The sequence below is a fragment of the Rhinopithecus roxellana genome, chromosome 1 (genome assembly GCF_007565055.1).
Source record: "Rhinopithecus roxellana isolate Shanxi Qingling chromosome 1, ASM756505v1, whole genome shotgun sequence".
NCBI classification, from domain to species: Eukaryota; Metazoa; Chordata; class Mammalia; order Primates; family Cercopithecidae; genus Rhinopithecus; species Rhinopithecus roxellana.
Window position 1 is genome coordinate 106,623,384 of NC_044549.1, and position 12,744 is coordinate 106,636,127.

Below are 12,744 nucleotides of genomic sequence, written 5' to 3' on the forward strand. Positions count from 1 at the left end.
GCAATCCTCCCTCCTCAGCCTCCCAAAGTGCTGAGATTATAGGTGTGAGCCACCGCGCCTAGCCTAGACTACACTTTTTTAAATGGTTGAATTAAATGCTTCTAAAGCTGAACCAAATAAATAGATTCATTTGGTCAACAAATGCTTAGCGGGAAAAAAATGAACAAACTACCTCCTAGGCCCTATGTTGAACATTGGCGATATAATAGGAAAGAAAATCAGCCTTGTCTCTGACCTCACTGAACTTTGCAAACAGTAATCAAATAATTAGCCAAATACACGGAACTGTATACCTGTGTTTAGAGCATCAAAGGAAAGCTATATGGTACCACTGAGGGTATAATAGAGAGTTTTGACCTAAAAATGGAAGGTTAGGGAAAGTATCCTTTAAAGTGTTTTGTGGCCGGGCGCGGTGGCTCAAGCCTGTAATCCCAGCACTTTGGGAGGCCGTGACGGGCGGATCATGAGGTCAGGAGATCGAGACCATCCTGGCTAATACGGTGAAACCCCGTCTCTACTAAAAAATACAAAAAAAAACTAGCCGGGCGACGAGGCGGGCGCCTGTAGTCCCAGCTACTCGGGAGGCTGAGACAGGAGAATGGCGTGAACCCGGGAGGCGGAGCTTGCAGTGAGCTGAGAGCCGGCCACTGCACTCCAGCCTGGGCGGCAGAGCAAGACTCCGTCTCCAAAAAAAAAAAAAAAATAAAGTGTTTTGTATCCTGAGATGTAAAGGATCAATGGCAGTTAACAAACAAAGAGAACAGTAACAAGTGCAAAAAACCCATGGAAAGAAACATGACAGAGCATCAAGGGGATGGGAAGAAGGCCTATGTGGCTAGAGGATGATGAAGCTGGAAAACAAAATAGGGCTCAGGCCAGGCGTGGTGGCTCACACCTGTAATCCCAGCACCTTGGGAGGCCAAGGCACGAAGATGGCTTGAAACCAGGAGCTCGAGACCAGCCTGGGCAACACAGGAAGATGCTGTCTCTACAAAAAGTAGCTGGCCATGGTGGCACATGCCTGTAGTCCCAGCTCCTCGAGTGGCTGAGGCAGGAGGATCACTTGGACTTGGGAAGTCAAGGCCACAGTGAACCATGATCATGTCACACACCACCAAGCCATGTTAAGTTTTGTATTTCTTGCAGAGACGAGGTTTTGCTATATTGCCTAGGCTGGTCCAAACTCCTTAGCTCAAGCAATCCAATCTGCCTTCCTCAGCCTCCCAAAGTGCTGGGATTACAGCTGTGAGCTACCTCGCCCAAACTGACATTTTGTATTTCTAAGATACCTTGCTAGATTCAATTACTTTGTAGTTTCATATACATTTTTATAAAAGGATACACCGTTTAATTAATTTACTCTTGATAAGCTGTGATACAAAGTTTATTAGAAAAAACACAAAATCAGGTCCATAACAGAACATAAAAACAAAATATGGACTAAAAAACCTTTCAATACTGAAACAATTTTTTTCTACATGTAACTTTCTAACAAGGAGTCCTTTTTAATTACAAGTATCTGAACGTGAAACTAAATACGATGTGAAGTTAGCTCAATATAGTGTATTCTGAGTTTATGTGATTCCCCAGTTTTAGAGATTTCCCTCTTCAATCAAATGGGATCGGCAATGTTCTAGCAGAAAGAAAAATCTACAATGCAAGCAGTTCTTTTCATTAAAACAAATAAACGCCAGAGTTTCACACAGTAGCTGTGTGAAATACATTAAACATCTACATAATTTTTTCAAAGCTTACTAGCCTTTTTAGACACTCATATACTATTTATTGCTCTAGGCCTGAGTTAGAGAAAAACACAGGGCTTCAATAAACAAGGATCCTATGGCAGGGGTGTAGTCATCTTTAAAATATGATACTTTTCCCAACTCTTACATTCACTGAACTACGTATTAGTTTAGGAAAATGACTCAATTTTGAACAAATTATCTCTGTGACTTCAACTGGTCAAGCAGATTAGACAATGTGAATTTCATATAATGGACACTGCTGTTTTATGTGCCTAGCACCCAGCTCCTCTTCTTTAGGAGGCTCTCATTTTCTTTTGAGGAGTATCCAGGAGTGAGAATATAATTTAGTGCTGACTACATGATTAAAAGTTGACTGATACAAAGATGAGCCAAGCAAAGTCAAAGGCAGTTAGCCTTGAGATTTTTGCTGAGACTACTGGCAAAAATGTGTTCTTTCCTTTGGAGCTGGGCGTTTGGTTGAATGTCAGTTTAAAGATGAATTTAATCTGGAGGAAAGCAAGAGCCTAGAGATGAAGAAAAACAGATTTCTGGACAGTGGTGGCCCACGCCTGTAATCCCAACACTTTGGGAGGCAGAGGCCAGTGGATCACCTGAGGACAGGAGTTCGAGACCAACCTGACCAACACTGTGAAACCCCATCTCTACCCAAAATACAAAATTAGCTGGGTGTTGTGGTGCATGCCTGTAATCCCAGCTACTTGGGAGGCTGAGGCACAAGAATTGCTTGAACTTGGGAGGTGGAGGTTGCAGTGAGCCAAGATCACGCCAGCCTGGGCAACAAAAGTGAAACTCTGTCTCAAAAAAAAAAAAAAAAAAGAAAGAAAAACAGATTTCTGAAGCATGTGAGTATCTGGATCTAGCAGCAGTGAGGTTTTAGGTTAAAAACAAATCCCTTTTTCACCTGCTTTGGCTTGTCATTCCCAATTAAGAGTTGGGGTTAACAAAATTTACTGGCTAATCTGCAAGCTATTCATAGCTCTAAAATCCCATGAGTCTAAATTTAACAGAAGATCTTGGAAGTAAAATAATCTACTGTTGAATGAAATATGTACATTGAGAATGCTTAAAAGATTAAACAGTTTGTTCTAGTGAAAGAAAAATGGACCACAGAGTTGAGCAATCTGAGTAAGTATAATCCTAATCCTGCCAATCTGCAGTGTGAATCTGACCACTTAATCTCTCTGGGCCTCTAAGAATATGAGAATATCAAGAGTACACTGAACAGACAACATTTAAGCTTTTACAAATTCCCTCATTTTAAACACTGTAAGACAATTGTCATCCTTGGTTAATTTACTATAAAGTGGCTATCCTTCATTGAGAAGGATAGTCTAAACAGATAAATCTAATCTAGATCTCTTGTATGCACAGTTCACAATACGGTTTGCGCTCTTATGAGGCTCTAATACCCCCACTGATCTGACAGGAGGGGAAGCTCAAGTGGTAATGCTCGCCTGGTACCAGTCTGGCCCGGGGGGCTGGGGACCCCTGATTTAGAGTATCTATTGTCTACCAGGCACTGCACTAGTACTGAGAAGACAGATATGAATAAGACCCTGTCCCTGACATTGAAGGATTCACAGTCTAGCAGGGGAGAAAGGCAAGTGAATGTCTAATTATCCTACTTAGTAAGTGAAACAAAATTTCAAATACACTTAAGGTACAAAAATAGCCCAGGAAGTGACTGACTCTATCTGGGTAGAGTGAGGAAAGGCTTCACAGAGCAACGATATCTAAAATGAATTTTAATTTCAACAGATGATAAAGAGTTTGCCAAATCAACTAGAGGCATAGGATAGTACTAGACTGAAGAAACAGGTTGTTCAAAGGTACTCACAAGCAGTTCAGTATTGATGGAGCACAAAATAGGATGGGATAGCAAGGAAATAAATGAGTCTCAAGAGCACTTCAAGGATTATAAATGGTTACATACCCTATGCTACATGGGATGGAATCTACCCTGTAAGCAGTGAGGAACTAACTACTGTAGGCATTTTTAAAGGAGGGGTTATTTATCAGATGTTAAAATGTCGTATTTTTTTACTAGAGTTCAAATAAGAATTTAGTATTTAAATTTGTGAATAACAAGCTACCTTTACGAACCGAAAAAAAATTTATTATGTTGCCCAACAGTCTTTGCCTAACATATTATCTAGCACATTATAGCCAGCGTTTGAGAAATGATGGCTAAACTGTAGAAGACAGACTGAGTATCTGTGGGCATGGTGCTTAATAATAAAGATTTTAAAATGTAGAAATAGAAATATAGACTGGCAAAAAGTGAAAAAATGTTTTAAGGTTCCTTTTTTTTTTTTTTGAGACAGAGTCTCGCTCTGTCGCCCAGGCTGGAGTGCAGTGGCACGATCTCGGCTCATTGCAACCTCCGCCTACTGGGTTCAAGCAATTGTCCTGCCTCAGCCTCCCACGTAGCTGGGATTACAGGCGCCCGCCACCACGTCCGGCTAATTTTTTTGTATTTTTAGTAGAGACGGGGTTTCACCATGTTAGCGAGGGTGGTCTCGATCTCCTGACCTCGTGATCCGCCCACCTCGGCCTCCCAAAGTGCTGGGATTACAGGCGTGAGCCACTGCGCCTGGCCCTTAAGGTTCCTTTCAGGGGGTGGGGGGAAACGGAGGGAATAGCCTCCCCCCTCAAATGCAGACAACGTTTCTCTTAATGACTTTTTTCCTTCTATATAGTTATCAGAACTTAACCAAAGCCTTCTTTTCCTTCCCAACTCTTTCCCTTACATAATACTCATATGCAAATACTCCTAGCCACACCCTAGTAAAGCAACTTCCCCAGCATTGTCCAATCTAAGTTTATTATCTTCTTCAACACTACATACTGTCTTCAGCTTCAAAATTTCAAAAGTCCTCTAATGTTTTAATATGCTCATAACCATTTCAAAATCAAATGTTGCTATAATATCTCTATCATGCTCACTGCTATACCTCTTCCAACCACACCTTCATCATTTGAAACCTGCATTACAGCTCCACTCTCCCTATTCAGTCCTACAAACCTCATTAAGGAAGGCAGGCTAGAATTTGGAATTACTTAAGTCCAGGTGTATTTAATGTGCGTGGTCATTCTAGTGGACTAACTCTGTTTGTCTTTGTCCTTACTGTAGAGCTAAATGCCTTCACAAGGGCCCGTGTAACACCAGTATCGCAGACCCAGGTGTCACAAATTCAACTAGCACATTCTGTTTTTCTCCCCCTTCTTGTATTCCTGTAGAAGATGAATCCGCAGGCAAGAATGATGAATGAGTGAAAGGGAGGGGGAATACGAAAGCCCAGAGGCGGAGACTTCACTTCCGATTGCCACGCTGTATCAAGAAAGCCAAGAGATAGTCTGGCCTTTCCGCAAGCCACAAGAAAAGGCAGATCAGACTTTCGGGCTCCTCGGGTAGTTCTCAAAGACAAAGACAAAAATAAGACACTAGTCTGAAGAAAGAGAGTCCCTTGCTTCTTCAGAACTCACCTGTCAAGAGCGGCGTGGACGGCGCCATGTTGTCCCGGAAAGAGAAACCGCTCGGGTGAGAGTTCACGAGGGCCGAACCCGGCCCCTACACGTCTCCTCCTGCGTGGAAACAGCGAGCTGGTGTTTCCGGAGCCATCAGCCTCGGGGCCAATCACTTCTGGTTTCGGAGTGACGCGCAAAAGGCGCCCGAACGCGCAAGCACAGATCTGGGGCGACGCTCGACAGAACTTGGGAGGGCTGGACTGGGGCGGGTGCGCCTGCTTTCGCCCTCCTTCTCTAGCAGGAGGGGCGCGCACTTCCGCGGGGCGGAGCCCGCCTAGTGCTGACGTTGGCAGCCGAACCCAAAGTAGATCGAGGCGGCGGGCTGCACATTCCCGTTGTTGCGTTGCGTTTCCTTCCTCTTTCACTCCGCGCTCCCCGCGGCGGCCTAAGCGGCGGCGACTGCGGTGCGAGAACTACCCGGCGGCCAGTTATCTTCCTCCCGCGCACCCACCAGGCTTGGCCAGTCAGTCGGCGACCCGCGACCGGCGCCCGGCTTGTGCTCAGCCCCCGCGCTTGCCGCGCCCAGGCCCAGCGGCCGTAGCCGGCGCCTGGCCTGAGAACCTCGGCGCTCCGGCGGCGCGGGCGCCACGAGCCGAGCCTCGCAGCGGCTCGAGAGGAGGCAGGCGAGCGAGCGAGTCCGAGGGGTGGCCGGGGCAGGTGGTGGCGCCGCGAAGATGGTCGCCAAGCAGAGGATCCGTATGGCCAACGAGAAGCACAGCAAGAACATCACCCAGCGCGGCAACGTCGCCAAGACCTCGGTAAGTAAAGAGCGGGCACCCCTCTGCGTTCCGCAGCCGGGGTCCCTGGGGCCGCGTCGCGTTTTCTGCCGGATCCGGCCGACTGTGGGCTGGTGCCGTGGAGGAGTAGGGGCCCGAGTCTGCGAGCCACCAGACTGTAGGGGCTCGGGAACCGAAGGGGAGACCTGTGGGTGAGGGGGCCGGCCACCGGGGCTGTGGGAGCCTGGGGTCCGAGTGGTTTCTCTGCATCTGAAATGGTGGATTTTCGCTTTTGCAGAGAAATGCCCCCGAGGAGAAGGCGTCTGTAGGACCCTGGTTATTGGCTCTCTTCATTTTTGTTGTCTGTGGCTCTGGTAAGTGTCTTGCGGGCTCCCATCAGGTAGAGTCTTGGGTTGAAAGGGTTTGGGATGACGTGGTGACCGGTCAGTAGTGAGTCCTACCTGCGTAGTTCTTAACCCACCTGCCGAGGACTCCACATAGTTCATCTGAACCAAATTACTTGTTCCACATATGCACAGAGAGTGGTGCTGCAGAAACTTCTCCTAGCTTAATTTGTACTCACAGGAGACCAGAAAGGAGGTCAGGCCTTGGTAATGATAGACTTGGAATAAATGTAAGACCGGACAAAACCTAACGGAATGATAATTCAGAATGTTTTTTAACTCCATTATCAGTCTTTGCAAAGGAACCTATAAATATGTACATACAGATGTTAGCACTTGATTTAACATATACCAGAATCTAACGTCTGAATGTCAAAATTGAGTATATTTTATAAAGTAAAGCTTTTGCAAAAAATTGATTCACTATAGAGGAAATGTACCTGATTGGCATTTTAATGTGTGAGTCAAAAGTTTTTAGGTTAATAAAAGAAACGTTTGACATATGGTTTAAAAAAAATTGTCAGGGCAGCCTGCTGTCAGAGTAACAGACACTTGCCTTTGCAAATAGATTACAAAAAAAAGGCCTTTCCTCTCTTCGTTTATTTTCTTAATATGCAAGCTGTTAATATTGAAGTAGAAGTTTGTTTTCCACTTTCTAAAGTTACTGAGATTTCTGTTTAACGTTTCACTTTGCCTTTCTTCTGCAGTTACCAATTGGAAACTTTCCTGATAAATGGCTGAGAGCCAAGCAGTTTATATAACCTGAAGATTATTGAATTTCAGCTTTGTGAGAATGAGGAAACATGCTTGTGTTATAGGCCAGGCCTTAAACGGATGCTTATTTAGGGATAAACCAAAATACTTCTATGCTGGAAAAACCTGTTTGCTTTGGTGCTTTAAGTTCTTTGTAAAATGATTACTTATCTGCAAGTTCTCTTGGTAATACTTAGATATAAAATTCAGCGAAGCTAAGATTAAAAAAAATAACTCAGGGACATTTCATTGTTTTATTTGTTCAGATAGGCCTGTCTTCACTTCTTATTATAATGAAGTTATGTACCATTTGCAAATGTAAGAGTACCTTTGGATTCTACAGCTACCTTAATTAATGTTTGTTAGTCACCAGACCTGTTTTATTCAAAGCTTATTTTAATATTTGCTCTTTCTTTTTACAGCAATTTTCCAGATTATTCAAAGTATCAGGATGGGCATGTGAAGTGACTGACCTTAAGATGTTTCCATTCTCCTGTGAATTTTAACTTGAACTCATTCCTGATGTTTGATACCCTGGTTGAAAACAATTCAGTAAAGCATCCTGCCTCAGAATGACTTTCCTATCATGCTTCATGTGTCATTCCAAGATTTCTTCATGAGTGATTCCAAGTTTTCTAGTCCATACCACAGTGCCTTGCAAAAAACACCACATGAATAAAGCAATAAAATTTGATTGTTAAGATACAGTAGTGGACCCTACTTATTCAGTCAATTAAGAGTAAGTTTTTTTATGTGGTTATTAAAACACTATGAACAATTAGTCTAAGTCTGCATAGACAGGGTCTAGATTTTGTTAACCCTAATGTATAAATGCAGTTAGCTTAAATTACAATTTGAAGTCTTGTGGTTTTTATATAGCTAGGCACTTTATTACTCTTTTGAACTGAAAGCACACTCCCTTATAGGGTCATGTAACTGTCCTGTAATAAGGTGCTTGTAAATGGAACAACTGCATAGCCTAGTTTTGCCACAACCTTTAGCATCTAAAACTTTTTAAAAGCTTCTAAATGTCTAATATAAAGGGAGATGCTTGTAGCCACAACATCTATTTTACCAATATTGTTTCCATTACACTACCTTGGATTTTGCATGAGTGAGTATAGTAACCCAAGATGCCATAGAAAAAACTTAATCATTTTCTGACTTAATCAGTTACTGTGGTTTCATTAAAAGCTGCCGTGGTGGAGTGAAGTCAATCAGGGAAGGTTTGTTTATGTTACATTGATTATGTTACATTGATTTCACCAGAATTATTTTAATATATCAAAGGGGTTTACTATGCCAAACAAAATTCTAGGGAAAATACTACTAAACCTGGATTCCTCATTAGAACATGCTGTTGAGTCCAATGTGCCGTAAGATATTTTATTTTAGCATGTTAAATAGCACTTTTAATAGCAAAAAAAGGCACATCAACTACAAAGTTATCCTTAGTTTGGAAGTGCTTTTCTAGATGAATGATTGAAATGCCGTTAGGGTACTAGACACATCAGCCTAAAGTGGCATCTGGAATTGAATGGATTTACTCATAATGATCAGTCTTTAGTCTTCCCTTTGTTACATGATTTTATAGGTTATGAATGATCAGATTTACGTTTTACTAATGGTAAGGGTGAGGGTGATAGGGCAGGTTTTGGGTTTTCTAGTACTGTTGAAAACTGCAAGTACTGGCTGTTTGTATACTTAGCCATAACTTGGTGAATAAAAACCTGAGCAGTGTCCATGTATTAATGCGTTGGAAAGAAAGCTGCTTGTGTTTGCTTTGTTAATTGCCTCAGGATATTTCTTTTAAAATAAGCTGTTTTAAGAGGAACAGAAGGGAAATCTGCTACCTAGTCTATACACAGTGTGAACCTCATAGAGGGCTTCTGATACCCTCAAACGTGGAGAACAGTAAGGGAGCGGAGTGGTTAAGGACTTTCAGGAACTTAACTATTCTGGAATAAGAAATTAATCAACTGACCTTGGGCCGGCAGGTTTTTAACTAAATTGTTACTTGCCTTTCTCACCAGTTAATCAATTTCTGTACTTGTTTCCCTTTTTGAAACAAGTATCTTGGTTAACTAATTCTGTTTTATGGTTGCGCTAAATTCATAGCAGGTGCCTTATTCTTTGCTTTGAGTCAAACCATTCCATATCAGAATTTTCCTTGGTTTACTATAGATAATTGATTTTAAGTTGTTTTTGTTTTTTAATGTACAATGTTCTGATAAATTTGACTGTTATATTGCTATAACTGGCAATCATTTTACATATGTAAAATTGCGTTCCCTTTGTATTTCATGTGTAATTTACCAATTAAGTGCATTTTATATTTAGGTTGGATTATGCATGTTTGGGTAAATGAAAGCTGTGTCTTATTTGATTTATTCTTTAAAAATAAAGTTCCCTGAATATTTGATGCTTTTCTTATAAAAGCAGATGATTTTACAGTTATCTGAGTGTACCTTTTGTAGTTAGTAGAAAATGATTTTAAAGAAGGTTTAGTATTGTACTTAAAAGAAATGGTATGCAGAGGCACAGATGTTAGATTTATAACTGGATATATAGAAAGCACAATGATTTGAATATTTTTCCAGTTAGGATTTCCTAATCTCCTTGTCATCCAATTCAAGCTCAAGATAAAGCACAATTCTTTGATCTCCCTTTGCCAGTTGAATTTTATGGATCATCTAATGTTGAGCACAGCATTACTCAGTTACTCTTTGTGGTTTAGCTCTAACATTTCAACAAGTTGTCAATTATTGTATCTGTTTATCTGTTGGGTTGTATATAATGTTGCTCAAAATAATTAAGTGGACTTCCAAAAATAAGATTTCCATTGTAACAGGATGCATTGTAATGGGCTTTGACTTACATTAAAGAAATGTGGATAGTCAACTGCAGGGCCATGACTCTTCTCACTGAAGTTACTAGAGTCTGTTGGTACAAAGGACGACCATGTAGAGCTGGATTATGTTCCTGGGCTCAGTAGCAGGTTGACCGACAAAACTTTATTGTGCTTTATTGTCTAAAACTTAGAACACCAGATTCTCCGTTTGGAAATTGTCTTTAAGTTTGATTTGCCTTTACCTGGCTTTTTAGTTTTTAAATTTATTTTTTAGATGCAAACCCTAACTTCAAGAGGTAGGAGTTGGTTGGCTGCAACAGCAAACTCTGTGGCACTCCCTCAGAGAAGCATTTCCTGTCTATACTTAGTACCACACTAGCTACTTGTACTACTTTATTTTCAAATTGAATTAGGACACATGTCCTTATTTAGAAAGAGGATTAATGAGCAATAAAAGGCTAGAAATTAAGGGAAAAAATTAACTGCCTAGGCTTAGGTAATTTAAAGTAAATTAAAATGTATCACAAACCTAAAGATAGCAGGGACATGGAAAATTTAGTCCAACTGCTTCAATTCGCAGATTAACAAAAACATGCATTTTAGTCAATGAATAACTTATATGCCAGGTATGGAACTGTGAATACATAGTCCCGACACTGAAATATCTTTTAGAGCAGTAGAGAAGGAACAGACATAAAATGAAAGCATAACCACAATCGTAATAAGTATTTCAAAGGACAAGTAAAACCAGATAAATTTTTGTTGTTTTTTCTTTTTTTCCATCACAGAGCCAATTGGGGGAAAGCACAAACGAACCAAAGTTTCTTGTACCCTATGGTAATAGGAATGATTGCACAACTTGCACTTAGAACACTTCTGTTTTCATGAGCTATTTGCTTCTGCTTTCACAGAAGTTCTTTAATTTTTTAAAAATTGCCAATTCAAAGAAGGAAAAAGGAATCCATCCTTTTATGGGTGCATTAAAAAAAAAATTAGTGACAAATTTACTTTCGGTGCTCTCTCTACAGCATAAAAATGCAAGGGTCAGTAATGTTACCACTGTGATACATTCAAGGTTACATTTTTAAAAATTATTTTGCTAGAGTTTTGTTGAATAAGTTTTCATCTGGGCCGGGCGCGGTGGCTCACTCCTGTAATCCCAGCACCTTGGGAAGCCAAGGCAGATGGATCACCTGAAGTCAGGAGTTCGAGACCAGCCTGGCCAACATGGCGAAACCCCATCTCTACTAAAAATACAAAATTAGCCAGGTGTGATGGCACATGCCTGTGATCCCAGCTACTTGGGAGGCTGAGGCAGGAGAATCACTTGAACCTGGGAGGGGGAGGTTGCAGTGAGCCAAGATTGTACCATTGCTCTCCAGCCTGGGCAACAAGAGCAGAAACTCCATCTAAAAAATAAAAAATAAAACATTTTTCATCTGTGATGTTGAAAAGTCTAAAATAAATTATTTTGTTTTGTTTTTAATTTTTTAAAAAATAGAGGTGGGGTCTCTCTATGTTGCCCAGGCTGCTCTTAAACTCCTGGGCTCAAGTGATCCTCCTGTCTCAGCCTCCCAAAGTGCTGAGAAGACCGGCAAGAGTCACCGCACCTGTCCAAAATAAAAATTTGTAATAGGCAGTCCAGTAGTCTGAAAAATGAAGTAATGTGCTCTCCAGAGATACTTTTTGTATCAAAGGGTTTAATGAATATTTTCCAATGTGCATATTTCTACTTTGCAATGCAGATAGAACAAATCTGTGTATTTATTAAAACTGATTACAGTATCATTACATGGACTAATAACATTTTTATTTTCTAATACAGTGTGTTGTGGAGAAAGCCTGCCAAACAGGAGAATGAGAATAATTTATTTTGAACTGAAATAATTGATTCAGGAGCTTTAGAAATGATCTTGATTGGCCCTTTTATTTTACATTTGAGGACATACGGCCTAGAGATACTGTCCTTCCTGACACCAATAAAGCAGTGACAGAGCAAGGATTAGAAAACTGGGTTTGTAATGATGAAATTGTCACTTAGTATGTTGAATGCCAAGGAATTACGCTTTAAGCATGTCTCCTCTTTTTTTTTTTTTTTTTTTTTTTTTAGCAATTTAAAACACTTTTATATTAAGAATGTAATGTCTCATTTTACCTGCAAAGATTATGTATTAATCTAACGAAACTCTGTGAGTTCTCCATGGTGATAAAATCTGAAGATCTGTTAGCCTCAGATGGCTTCCCACTGCCGTTGGGAAGAAATAACTCTTTCTGCCTTGCTTTTCAGGAGGCTTCACAACCCACCTTTCGGCCTTGTCCTCCACAGCTTCCCTCCATAGAACTGTTCTAGCCCTGATTTTGCAGATACCTTGTACTTTAGGTGGTTTTGCCCACTTTTCCTGCATTAAGATACTACCTACCCTTTCCAGCTTTAATTTCACCTCTCCTGTAAAGCTTTCTCTTGCCATGGGATTCAGGAAGACTGTCTTTGGGACATACAGCTCTGGACCAGTTAGCATTTATTATGTTTACATGTTTATTATGTGTGTTTCTTAGTTTCTCAGACATGGAATACTCAAGGACAAAGGCTATATTTTTTCTTTATTTCTTCATCTACTGCCATCACTCCCTTGGCTAGTACAGAGCTTTACACATATAGTGGGAGTTCAACATACTAGTTGAGTGATAAAGTGAAAAAGATCGATGAATGCCTTATATCAGGATAA

The 12,744-nt window shown here is 40.9% G+C and overlaps 2 protein-coding genes across 2 annotated transcripts in view; one reads left to right on the plus strand and one right to left on the minus strand.

Annotated features, from left to right (window-relative positions):
* Positions 1 to 5,389, minus strand: part of EIF2A (eukaryotic translation initiation factor 2A) — a 34,824-nt gene extending 29,435 nt beyond the window's left edge. The window contains exon 1 of the mRNA XM_010370598.2: positions 5,253 to 5,389. Within this exon, the coding sequence (XP_010368900.1) occupies positions 5,253 to 5,280 (28 nt within the window). The 5' untranslated portion in view covers positions 5,281 to 5,389. The remainder of the gene's footprint in view (positions 1 to 5,252) is intronic.
* SERP1 (stress associated endoplasmic reticulum protein 1) lies at positions 4,900 to 10,068 on the plus strand. Its single transcript, XM_010370597.2, has 3 exons — positions 4,900 to 6,052; positions 6,309 to 6,384; positions 7,590 to 10,068. Exons 1-3 carry the CDS (start codon positions 5,969 to 5,971, stop codon positions 7,628 to 7,630), a joined length of 201 nt encoding a protein of 66 aa, XP_010368899.1. The 5' UTR covers positions 4,900 to 5,968; the 3' UTR covers positions 7,631 to 10,068.
* Positions 10,069 to 12,744: the final 2,676 nt, after the last annotated feature.

Coding starts and splice junctions, on each gene's coding strand:
- SERP1 (XM_010370597.2), top strand. CDS start 5,969: ATGGTCGCCAAGCAGAGGATCCGTATGGCCAACGAGAAGCACAGCAAG. Junction 6,053..6,308: donor GCAACGTCGCCAAGACCTCG/GTAAGTAAAGAG, acceptor TCGCTTTTGCAG/AGAAATGCCCCCGAGGAGAA. Junction 6,385..7,589: donor TTTTGTTGTCTGTGGCTCTG/GTAAGTGTCTTG, acceptor TTCTTTTTACAG/CAATTTTCCAGATTATTCAA.